The 12,615-nt window shown below is 33.6% G+C and overlaps 1 protein-coding gene across 3 annotated transcripts; it reads left to right on the top strand.

The window, feature by feature from the left end:
* The first annotated feature begins 662 nt into the window (after positions 1–662).
* On the top strand, positions 663–10,774 carry LOC124367580. 3 transcript variants are annotated; one of them, XM_046824531.1, is made up of 6 exons: positions 663–744; positions 8,129–8,202; positions 9,299–9,466; positions 10,109–10,195; positions 10,385–10,501; positions 10,659–10,774. In XM_046824531.1, the coding sequence occupies exons 2-5, from the start codon at positions 8,155–8,157 to the stop codon at positions 10,484–10,486; spliced, it is 405 nt and encodes a 134-aa protein (XP_046680487.1). In that variant the 5' UTR covers positions 663–744; positions 8,129–8,154; the 3' UTR covers positions 10,487–10,501; positions 10,659–10,774. The 3 variants fall into 3 exon arrangements, with proteins under 3 accessions (XP_046680487.1, XP_046680486.1, XP_046680488.1); XM_046824530.1 differs by having other exon boundaries at positions 681–764; XM_046824532.1 differs by lacking the exon at positions 663–744 and adding an exon at positions 5,224–5,356.
* Positions 10,775–12,615: the final 1,841 nt, after the last annotated feature.

Raw genomic sequence — 12,615 nt, 5'->3', positions numbered from 1 at the left:
TAAATAAATAAATGTGTGTGTGTGTGTGTGTGTGTGTGTGTGTGTGTGTGTGTGTGTGTGTGTGTGTGTGTGTGTGTGTGTGTGTGTGTGTGTGTGTGTGTGTGTGTGTGTGTGTGTGTGTGTGTGTAAAAGATATGTATTCTGGAAGCTCATATTAGAATGTATAAATTCTAGACATAAAGTGGAGAATGCGTCTTTTAGTCCTTAAGTTATAGCCATTTTGCCCGAACCTTTGTTATTATTAATACAGCGTAATTTTCTTGAAATTCTTTTGTACTATCTGGCGGTCTCCAAAAGGGTACATTTTCGTTTATGTTATAGCCGTTTTTGTAGAGCATAAAAACAATAATAATAATGCTCTCAGACGGCTGTCAAACTTTTTAAATATTATTAGCGTTTAATATATTGTTGGTAAGAGTGGGGAGGGGGCACTACTCTGTAACCCAACTTGACTGGAGGTATGCCTATGGAAAATATTCAGTAGTAACTCCCCCCCCCATTAGATTATCCTAAGTATGCCTATGGCCGTTGTTTCAGGTTGTCATCAATACAGGCATCGCATTAAACTGATGTTTCGAACGGTACTTCTACCAGAACCGAGTTGTTATTATCTCTGCCAGCATTGTATTATGACGTTATTACGAGCTATAAAACTACGGTCCATTGACCGTAGTAATTACACTGATGCTGCTTTAGACTAGAGTTCTTGGCATCTACTTATACCATTGCTTCGGGTGGATTCAGGTACTGGCATTTAATTTAAGGTAATATATACGTTATTCATTGACTAAGATTAAACAGGAAGCTTCTCACCCTAATACCTAAGATATTCCAAGCTCTCAAATTACTAGGAACTTATTTTTAATTTATGATGCAAAATATTAAAACAAAACTATGTAGTAGTATCAGACGGAGACTTCCTGGAGGTCCCAGTAGGAATCTTGTCCAGTGAACTGAATCTTTCATCCCAAGGGAATGGCAAGCCTTGCGTCGTGATGTGGCTGATGATGTCATACTTCTGCTGAAGATCATTATTGGTCGGACTCCTAGCTAACATAAATTTCAGGATTCCATCCAACACCACATCCCGAGGCCTGCTAAGTCGCAGACACCACACAACGAACTTCGACTTCCACAGTCCTCTAGCGAGGTTCATTCGCCTTGGAAAATCGTATGGCCTCTGAGTGTGACTTTTTCTGCGACAGCATCCCTCAGATTCGCTGGTGCCCGAAGTGTGTACGGAATTTATACGCGTGTTCTGCAGCATTTGTCGTTCTTGTTTTCTTGTTATAATAATTTTGTTTCTGTTTGCATTTATCTCGTTCCTTGTGGATTTATCTTGTTGAATTTATTGAACTTACATGAAGTAATGGTTATTTTCATCCCTCATTATGTCTGCAGTTGTAGTTGCAGTCACTTAACCATTTGTTATGGCTTTTAAATTTGTATATCTATTATTAGTTTTTATAGTCTATTAGTTTAAGTATTTGTCCTTGGAGTGAGAGAAATCCTCAATTTATTTCTCTTTATTTCACATTTACAGTACATATTTATAGTTTATACTTATCTGAAGAAATGAACCGTATCCCGGTAAATTTATAAATGTATAAAGCCATATACAAAGAGAATTAACCTATTTTTGTGATATCATTTTGGAATTTGAGTATTTTGGGTTCTGAGGAGTAGAAAAAAATAGAAAGCACTTCCCAGATACGCCGTCATGAAGGTGATTACAATATTTCTATGAAATCTGCCGTAATAAGGTATATTTGATCAAATTGTAATTCCATTAACTTAGCTGTGGTTGACAACGTGTCCAGAGGTAGTTAATAGTTAATTTTAATTAAACTTTGTTACAAAAAGACGACTAGATTTATAATTTAGCTTGTGTGAACCTAGAAATTATCCATCTTTATTTCATTTTACTATCCATCAACAAAGTGCAGGAAAAAAATATATATTGAATTGACATATTGAAATAATTACAGAATCAATGAAACATATTTACAAATACATCAACCCTTTACCACCCCTCAGTCTTGTGTTACTTACAAAACTAAGACCTCTCCTGTTCTTACAATTTTGAAGGAACAGCTGTGCAGAAGATTCAAAAACTACAAATTAGCCGTTCAAAAAGATGACTAACAGGCGTTCATGTTTATGGCTCGCTGTCTCTCTTGCTCGAAGAGCGGGAATTGAGGTCCGTATTATATGTGTCAACCCCCACGGATCGCAGACGGACTCGTCATTCCGAAAAATTACAAAACTTGAGTTTTGTGTTTTACTATATATCATGTAATTTTAGCAGGTGGGAAATCATTAATATCAGTAGATTGAGGCTTGGTCATGGCAATGTAAATTCATGTCTATACAGAATAAAAAAATACTTCACTCCGCTATGCCTAAACTGCACAATGGCAAAGATAGAGACAATGGAACATGTTTTGCTGGAATGTCCCAAGTACTCTTATGCCAGGCAACTTAGTTACAAGAAAGTAAATCAATCAAGATACAAAGCCAATCAACAGAATTCGAATATTATATTAATCGATTTGCTGCGAAAAGCAGACACTCAAATTTATAAAGAAATTAATGATTTTTTAAAAATAGTAAGTAGAACCATGTAAATTTGATTAGGTTGTGGAACACTTAGAATACATGCAGTGGCAGTGAAAATATCAAAATCACTATCATATAATCCAATCAAAGAGATTTTCTTAGTTTTTCCTTCTCCTAACTAACCATAAAGTTACACAGAACATGTTAGAAATTATGGTTCTAGGGTATGGATTTTACTCTACATAACCTTCATAGAAAACAAACAAAATGAAATAAACATCTGATAAGCTAATAGCAATATAGTAAATTACAAAAAAAGAAGAAAAAAAAAACACATGAATTGGAAAATGCAAAGACTAACTAATTGTTCATAGCTTGGCCGGAAAACCACAAGGTTCATATGTAAAAAGTGAATACGGCAAATAACTAGAAAGAAGACATAATAAGTGTACTACGTGGCCGCATTATAAGATTATAAAGGCCAGCCAACAGGCAAAAAGAAAAAAAAAATATATATATATATCAGCTGTTATAGTTATAAAATCAAAACAAATAAAGTAAAACTAAACTGTGATACATTGTTTACCTACGGAGTATACTTTAAGCTCAATGAATGTTAAAATATAACTTAAATATTTGCATCTATCTAATGTTAGTAGAGGTATTAGCTCGAAGCAGAGTTTTAATTTAATAACGATAGGCTATTAGGCCAAATCAAAATTTTATTCAATACCGGTTGGTGTATTGTAGAAAGCGACAGTTTTAATTAATTCCGATAGGGGCGCTTACCATAAGTAATTCATTATGATATTCTCCAGTTTTCTTTTTTACTGGCTGAGCGTTAGTAAACTTACAGAACTGGTTTGAGCTGTAACTGTGACTTAAGAACACCGTACATTTAAACTTTACTGTGTGAATTTTATTTTTGTTGTAGTAGGAATTAAATTTTAGATTGAATTGCACTCTAGGATTGAACATAGACCACTGTATGGCAAAACATAACAAAGAAACCTGAGTCAGATTAGAATGCTGGTTTCATGTTCTCTAAAAGTTATAAAGCCTTCAACAAATACTTCATTTCTATTATTAAGTATTCGTTGCTGGGTAAAATGTACGAGCTGCTTGTGACTAGAACGAGAGTCCCGCAAACCATTTGTAGGCCGCAGATGATTTTTGCGGCCCTCGACTTGCATAAAAATGTCAATATCATAAAAAATTAATGGAACAAGTATCCTGTTTAAACGAACAAGCTATTTGGTTTATCCGATAAAAAGAAACACGCAGGGCTTTGAGTTGTTTCAAAGTGTTTAAAAATGTGGCTAAGATTAATAAGTATCTTAAAACCGAACCGGTATAAATACTGATGGTTGTCCTTCTACATCTATAAAAATAAAGGTGTTGTTGTTTTGATCCATAAATTTAAGGAAAACGTTTTGATGGATTTTTGGTTCCATAATACACAAACAGAGCATTTGTGTGCTAAAATAATACGTTTGGAAAACATTATGAATGCTGTGATTAAAACTGTAATCTCCACCAGATTCCAAGGTCTTAAACATACACGGTTTTAAAATTGTTTACCTGAAATAATTTGAGTTACAGAGATGTAGGTTATTTTTTCGTTCTCGTTGGCTGTTCCTATTACATTTGATACAGAGGGGTTTCAAAATGAAGGATTCAGTCAACGATTTAGGGAAAATCCAGGAAAACCTGTCATGGTACGGTGGGCCTTCTAGCCATAAGAAAATATATATGGTAGAAATTATATATGTGATGGTAATTATTATATGTGGGTGTGCGTGGCGACCAATTATAGTCGCCACGCACACCCACACTCACGAGCGCAGAGGGTTGAAGCCAGCCTAGACATTTCGTTTTATGTCTCGGGCTATTCAGTAACATCTTAGAGTAAGCAATACTCCGAGATAATTTCAGCGTATTACACGTTGTTTGGTACCAGTTTTCCTGTTATGATGCTTACAGTCTATATATACTGATCACTTTAGGATAATATAAGTGATAAGGATAAAAATAAGTCCACGTGAAAATATTCCATCCAGTGCTAAAATATGTTGCCACTTGAAACATTGTGATTGCGCGTTATCTAGCGACAAACAAAAGACACGGTGATTACAAATTTATCGCAGAAACGTATTAATGTGTTATATTGAGTAAACTGAAATAGTTTATAGAAATATCCAAAAATGTAAATTTGATTGATAAAAACGAACTCATCGACATTAATAAGATCATAATGGATTACGACTCTACACAAAAATGTGTAGTAAACTAGCGATATCTAGCGGCATAGGACAGAACCTGTGGCACGGAACTAAAGTCACTACTTGGAGGCAAGATCTATTTACTTTTAAAGTCAAAGACCATGGCTTCATGCTATAACTTAAATATTGCAAAATTGCTGACACAGTGGATCGCTGATTGGCTAGGAATGTTTTATTTGATCAGCTGATGAATTCTGTAGATTTCTAGATTAGAAACAGCTGTTTCACCACCTGATATCTTGAAAGGTATATATTAACATCTTTTTCCATCTCGCTACACGTTTTTATTAGTCGACAACTTGGTAAGTAATGACTCAGCTGTTCATAATTAATTACGTCTTGTTTGTAAACTGCAATCTGCACTATCTACATATTGACGTTCTGTTGACTATTTGTAATGGAATTTGAGTAGATCAAGTACATTTACAGGTTACAGACTGTATTGAAATTTGACGTTAATTGTTTGTACTTATTACTAATCAAATTTATTTGGAAATACTATGGGAAATTTATAAGTAAGTTATTAAATAAATTAACACTAGGATAGATTGATAAATATCTCCAGGAGGGTTCACTTCTGGCTGGTTTATACCTTCCAGTTGAACTCACACTGGGTAGCCTACAGCAAAAACCGATGTGTCACTTAAATCTGGGCAACCTTATGGATGTCCAGGAGCGGCACATCACTAACAGCAAATTTCAAGATTCTGGAGCGCAAGGATAATTCGATAGGTCTAGTCTACTGCGGGAGATGACTGTTGGAGTTGGTGGGTTTGTTCCCTAAGAGTCAAAGGTTCTTGCCAGCTCAGACATAATGGTGGGCCACCCCCTGCCTGCTTTGACTGGAGAGGCTGGTTCAGAGCTGGCTTCTCACTCTTCCGAGGGGACTTGAGATTAGTGCACTAAACTTTTCCTCATGAATCTTGACAGGAGGCGGCCCCTACCCCCAACCTTGTCCATCCAGAATATTCCTTCTTCCTGTCACTCCGGAAGCAGCGCAAAGGTCCTTATCTATGTGCAATTCTCTAAGCTTCTTGTCCTAAGAGAACAACAAAAATTGATAAATATGAAAAATGTTTTTATTTATTTCTATGTAGAATGGAAAAGTATTTCTTATGACAGAAAAAATCAAAAATAATAAAGAAGAAGATTAATATGATTACAAAGGAGTTAGTAGTTCTTAGTGTATAAACCTCGAAACGTAGTGTTCTATTTTTGTAAACATATAACGATGGCAAATGGTCGAAATCTTTTTATCCTTTAGTTGATATTTTAGTTTTGATTTGAACTAAACAATATATTTTGTATTAATTCAAACAAACTCTCCAATAATGTAGTTTTTATTTTTGTGAGGCCTTTCATACTCAATGAGTACATCTTCAGACTCACACAACTCATTCAGTTGTGTGAGTCTGAAGATGTACTCATTGAGTATGAAAGGCCTCACAAAAATAAAAAACTACATTATTGGAGAGTTTGTTTGAATTAATAGATAATTTCCAATAAGAGAAGAGCTTCAAGAATGTAAATATATTTTGTACAATTTTTTTAAATAAGATGTATTTACATACGGTACCACTAGTATACAAATACATTTTCACATTGCCATGTAAAACATGTCAAGTAAACGAAATATTTTGATATAATTAGAACAAAGAATAGAGAAAATAATCAACTCATGCAAATATTTGTGTTGGCAATATGTTATTTTTGGTCCCTTTATGCATGGGGATTGACATTCAAACTCTATCTGTTGTAAGATATAAAACGTTTTCCGTTAACCCTAGAACACTACCGTGCGTAAATTTTACGTATATGCGTCATGTTTATGGTCACATCTACTCTCACCCCAACCTTCCGGTTTAAGCTTTGGGCAGTGCTTCTACTGATCAATGGTCGTTCGTTCTCCGAAGTGTAAGGGTGTGTGTAGTTCTTTTTCCTATCTCAATATTGATTTTTATTTAGGCCGTGCGTCAATTTTACGCAGCGGTAGTAATGCTTGATAAAAAAAATACGTATATTTCACGTATAAGTGTGTATAGTAAAATAAGTAACTAAACCTATTTTAGGTTGTATTTTGGTAAATAGACGTCTTCTAGATAGTAGACAATTTGTAGGCTTTTTGGAAAGAATGTGTTTCTATGGCATTGTAGATATGAAGATAAGGTTAGGAAAACACCATGTGTCACACATGCACGCATTACACACACGCATACACGCTTAAACACACGCATCATCACCTTAAGTAAGCAAATAGGCAAGAAGATACACAAACACAATACACAGGCATGAAAATAAACCTTTACATAACCTAAAAACAAAAATAAACATGCTACGTAAAATTTACACAATTAGTAACAAAGGTATATCAAAACACGGTAGTGTTCTATGGTTAAAAAAACAGCAAGAACTTTTTAATTTGAATATAACTCTACCATGCACTAAAACCTCCAGGAACATTTTAACGTTACCCATTTCCATTGTTATAGAGAAAGCGTTGTTATAAGAGAATAGTGTTTTGAGAGAAAGCGTTGTTATAAGAGACTAGTGTTTTGAGAGAAAGCGCTACATTTTTATACTTAAGTGTATTGTTGGATTCGGAGAAAGTAAATAATAGCGTGGTCATTATTAATAAAAATAAAACGTGTCAATCAATAATTTAAGAAATGCCCATTGTCAATGGAACTATTTCAATATTCATTTCACTTAGGATTAAATGTTTGGGATTCCTTTGTTAGTACTTGGTTTATTTAGAAATGAAACTGAATAGATTCCACTATGCTAACTTCAAAAAAGTTATATTCGAAGAAATGGAGTTTTATACAAATTATAAAATGTATTTGGATAAAAAAGAAGGCAAAATACTATCCTATAGTCAGGATATTACCCTAAAATAAGATTGACAATTCTTTTAAATGCGTGCACCAAAGTCAATGTTATGGAGGATCTGCCGTTTTAATAGTTATTTGACTTAAGAAAAAATGTAAAGAGTCTTTACTAACATGAAATTGTAAACATATATGTCTGTCCAAAAATATAAATTTTGATTTGTACTTCACAAAATTACATATGATTGAACACGAACCTCATAAATTTCATTCATATTGCAGGGTAAATGGAAGGGCATGTAAAGAATATTAGAACAGTAGTTAAAATATTGGAAAGGGTCATCAATGCAAGTTTGAGCTATGAGAAAGTGACATGAAAAGTTGTGTATGATAATAAAATTCAAAGAAGTATGCTCGTGATTATTTCACCTTCAAATATTTAACACTGATTGTTTGCAGTTTACAGTCAGGTTCATCGTTTTCAAATGAAGACCTGTTTCGTCTTTGTGGTTGCCTTCCTCGTAACCCTTGAGGTAAGTGGTTTCAAATAGGGTTTTTAGTAAATTCAAAGTATTGTATAGGCTCTTCTTGGATTTTAATGACGTTTTTGACATTTTCCAACGAACGGTCAGCACGTTTGGAAATATAATCTAGTTAGACTATTTGAGTTACCCATGATATGTATAGAAGGCTCCATCGAGAAAATGAGAATTTTGTGTGGATATAAATATCCACAGTTTAGATAAAGGACTTCCAAAGGAAAAACCGTGTACGAATCTAAACTTTGGGGAAATGTCTTCTGAACATTTTAGAATTCATGTTTCAATTATTATTTTTACAATAAAATAATAATTATGAATGTAGAATAATTGTGAGTATAACTTGTGTATTCCATATTGTGCTAGCACTCAGTGTAAAATATATTCTCCAGTAAAAATAAACCGGTGTAACGGAGTATCGAAGGACCTTACAAAACGTAATCCAACAAAGTAACTTCATAGCACGTGTTACTATGTCATATGATAGAATATATGTGTATGATTGTATACAGTTTCTTTATAAATCTACTTCTTCTGCTATTTTCTCGTTAACATCAAGGTTACTCATGAGAACAATTCAATTTGCTATAATTCTATTTCTACCTTTCATTCTAACCCTGTGCCTCCAAAACCACTACAGTAGGGACCACGAAGAAGTGCGGTTGGCGGGGACCAATAGAATGGACAGGTCCGTGCGACGTTGCTACGCTCGGTACGGAGCGCTGCGGTTACAGCGGGGAACAAGTTTGGCAACGTCGCTCAGTCCTCATTGGCTGCTCCAAGGTCACGCTCCAAATAGGCTCCTCCCCCAACTGCACTCTTTGGTGGCCCCTACTGTAGAATTCTTTCTTTGATGAAGCGGAACATATGCACACAGTTTCAAGTCTCTAGGACCGTTTCTATAAAGAGTTATCGCACGGACGTCAGACAGACAGACGGACAGATAACGACAGGTTTTTAAGAATGCGCCGTTATATTAGCTAATTTTAACAAAAACAATGCTTAAACTAATTAAATAGGTAGATTTCAATTGAAATAGGACAATAAATTACCGGATTACGTTAAGCATTCAAATTATCAATATTTCCAGGTCGTGTGTGGTGTTCGCTTTGGTGGAGAGAAACCAACCAATCCCAGTGACATTGAAAATGTCAAACAAGCGAAGAAAATGCTGAAAAAAAGCCTTGAAGAAGAAGTGATCCCCCAACCTGGCTACACAACTAAGATCATTTTAAAGGATGTGAAAGTCAAGAAACAGGTCAGTCATTTCGTGACAGAGTGTACAGCAATGAATACAAACCTTTGTATTCATTGGTGTACGGTGATACATAAAATTTGCTGAAATGAATAACTTTGCAATCCTATCACCGAACAATAGTATTTATTCATAATTTCCTTTACAACAAAATAAAATTTTGTTTTGTTTTTAGTAGGTATTTTTAATGATGTTTAGCAAGGAACATCAATTGACGGGAGTCATTCAACTTCTGACACAACCCCTGGATTAATCTTGGGCCTATCCTCATTTTAGTTTACAACACCTTTTATCAACCAAAGCTTTTAAGATTTTGCTAGAAGGGAACTTTGTTATCAAAAAAGATTTATAACATTCTCATCATGTGTGCTTCTGCCTTACGAGGCACAATATTGCTGAGTATCAGGAGGTGATACTCATTACATTATCACTCTCATTGCTCAATTTAGGTGAACACGAACGTCTCTCACGAGAAGAGAGTATTTACGCAAACATCAGAACATCAGAAGCAGTAGAGTAGGGATACACTTATGAACATTATTGAAGTGAAAGTTATTAGATGTCAAAAACTGTGATAGGCAGTAGAATTTTTATGAAGTTAAAACAAAATGTCCTGTTAAAGGTAATCTTTTTGTTGATTTTCAGATTGTTAATGGAATCAGATATAACGTGCAAGCCACTGTTGTGTACAAAACTAAATGTATAACAGATCCTGCCCTTTGTAAACCACAGGTAAGATAAAATAAGATGAAAACTACACCAATAGTTCCATTTCAAATTAAATATAACCCCCCTTAAAAAGGAATTTGAATAAGTACCTTATTTCAATAAACCACCACTTTTGAACATTGGTGGTGGTAAAATAATAAAATGAATAGTGCAATTATTCAGTTTAATGAAGGCATGCGTTTTTGTTCGTAGGCGACTAAGATTACCAAGTGTAAAGCCAGTTTTTGGGTACCTTTTGAGATAAATGGAAAACTACAATACACAGAGGACGGCCTGCCACAGTGCGATGCATAAAGGAGAAGACTGAAGGTATTTTCTTCTTCTTTGAATTACTATAATTTTATTTAAGTATTGTTAGTCTACTTTTAGTTAAAATAAAACAGGTTTTCTTTAAACTCAAAAATTGAAAACACACAAATTTTTATTTTCAAAGGCCATTCTTTACCAACATTATTTTGTTTGACAGTTTCAAAATCGGAGCAAGATACAACTTCGGAAACCATAGAGGAGAATTCTATTGGGACCATTATAACTATATGTCTCGAATTTTCCATATACTAAATAAACAAATGTGTTAGTATATTACAGTAGTATGATTTATACTCCATTATTAACCATTATACTCCATAGTTTTAACAAAATGAGATTTGTAACAAAATAGGAAATTACGGCCTTAAGAACAACTGCTCAAACTCATTGAGAATATTAAGGGTGCTCAGTGGACCAGTAAGGTAAGCTCTGACCACTAGATTGCAAAAGTGTTGTCGTTTCTTGTTTTTTGGCTGAAAAAGTGATCTTTCCACCTTGTTCTATCTCTCATTTCCCCCAGCGTGTTTCTGCTTATGTAATTCTAAATAGTTTGCTTTTTTGACTTCTATCAAGAAAATCATATCTGATTGTTTTCTAGTTTCTAAAACAACTGATATGATTACAGTTTTGATACGTTTTCACTACATATAGTCAATTAGGAATGGAACAACATGTTCGCAAAAATTAAATAAATTTGTAACTTTCATCCAAAAATGAAAAACATGTTCAATACTTTTACATCTAATAGTATTACTTAATAATTTATTCTTATTAGGTTAATAAATAGATAATTATATAATAACATTTTGTTACTACATCTCAAGATAAGACTTATATAGGTTTTCCATATTTTTTTACAAATTAATTCCTGTAACTTATCATCATCGGAACTTTAATTTATTAACAATTAACAACTTTAATGGAATAAATTATTTCCAATAAGATAACCATCACTAGTATTGAGTATGAAGTTTATGAAAAGACAAACTTAAAAATGGCAAATTCTGAGTTTCCCAAAAATACCAACCCTCCTACATTAATCTCTCAACATTTACTTTCGAATTACTGAGAATTAAATCAGCAATCTGATTTTTTGAAACATAATACTACCTGACGATATCGTTTAAGAAGTTGAAAATACTCTCTCACCCAAAGTGGTAGGTGAGAAATTCAAAACCTTTTAATGAGGTGACCCATTAAGGAATAATTAAAATTAAAGGTCTTGATGAGATAAAACGAACAACCACACAAAACACCCATATATAATATGGGTTCGGGTCCCGGCGGAGCAAGTACTTTTTGTGATTTAATGTTTATTGAAAAATTAAATAAGGCTATTACCATTGATACAAATTTAGTTCATGTAAACAAAAGTCGTTTGACAGGTATTTGGTCTTCCGATCATGTGTTAGTTTAGTTATTTAAATGCATATGTGAAAGATACGACCAAATACAATATAATTGAATCGTAAAAAGTAAGGGCTCTGTGGTGTAATGGTAGCACATTCACCTGGCAAGTGAGAGATCCGGGTTTGAGTCCCGGCGGAGCAAGTACTTTTTGTGATTTAATGTTTATTGAAAAATTAAATAAGGCTATTGCCATTTATACAAATTTAATTCATGTAAACAAAAGTCTATATATTATATATATTATATATCTATATATATATATTATATATATATAGAGCATAATATCTAAGGGGCTGTTTTGAAAGTACAGTAACAGCATTGATGTAGACAAATAAATAAATTATTTTTTCAAAAAATAAAAATTCCATAAGGTTAGCCATATATGTTATATAAAAGTATGAACAGTTTATGAAAACTATTGGAGTTTGGACTCGTTTTAAAAATTGTTATTTATGTTCGACAATTTTTTTGTTCCAAGTGGCTGTCAGGCACAAATTCTAAAAAAAACAGATTTATGTTATAATTTGAGAATAAAATGGAAATTTTAAGAAACTATAGTTTTATGCAATCCTTCATGAATAATAGTGGGATCTATCCATAAACAAAACAGCTGGAACACTTCTCAATCGATTTAGCGGAAGGTTTTACCACTGAAATCCCTAATATCCATAAAACAGTTAGGTTTATGAAAAAGAACACAAGAA

This window comes from Homalodisca vitripennis, chromosome 8 (assembly GCF_021130785.1).
Source record: "Homalodisca vitripennis isolate AUS2020 chromosome 8, UT_GWSS_2.1, whole genome shotgun sequence".
NCBI lineage: Eukaryota > Metazoa > Arthropoda > Insecta > Hemiptera > Cicadellidae > Homalodisca > Homalodisca vitripennis.
Note: the sequence above shows the minus strand (reverse complement) of the source record. Positions and strands in the feature narration are given on the sequence as shown.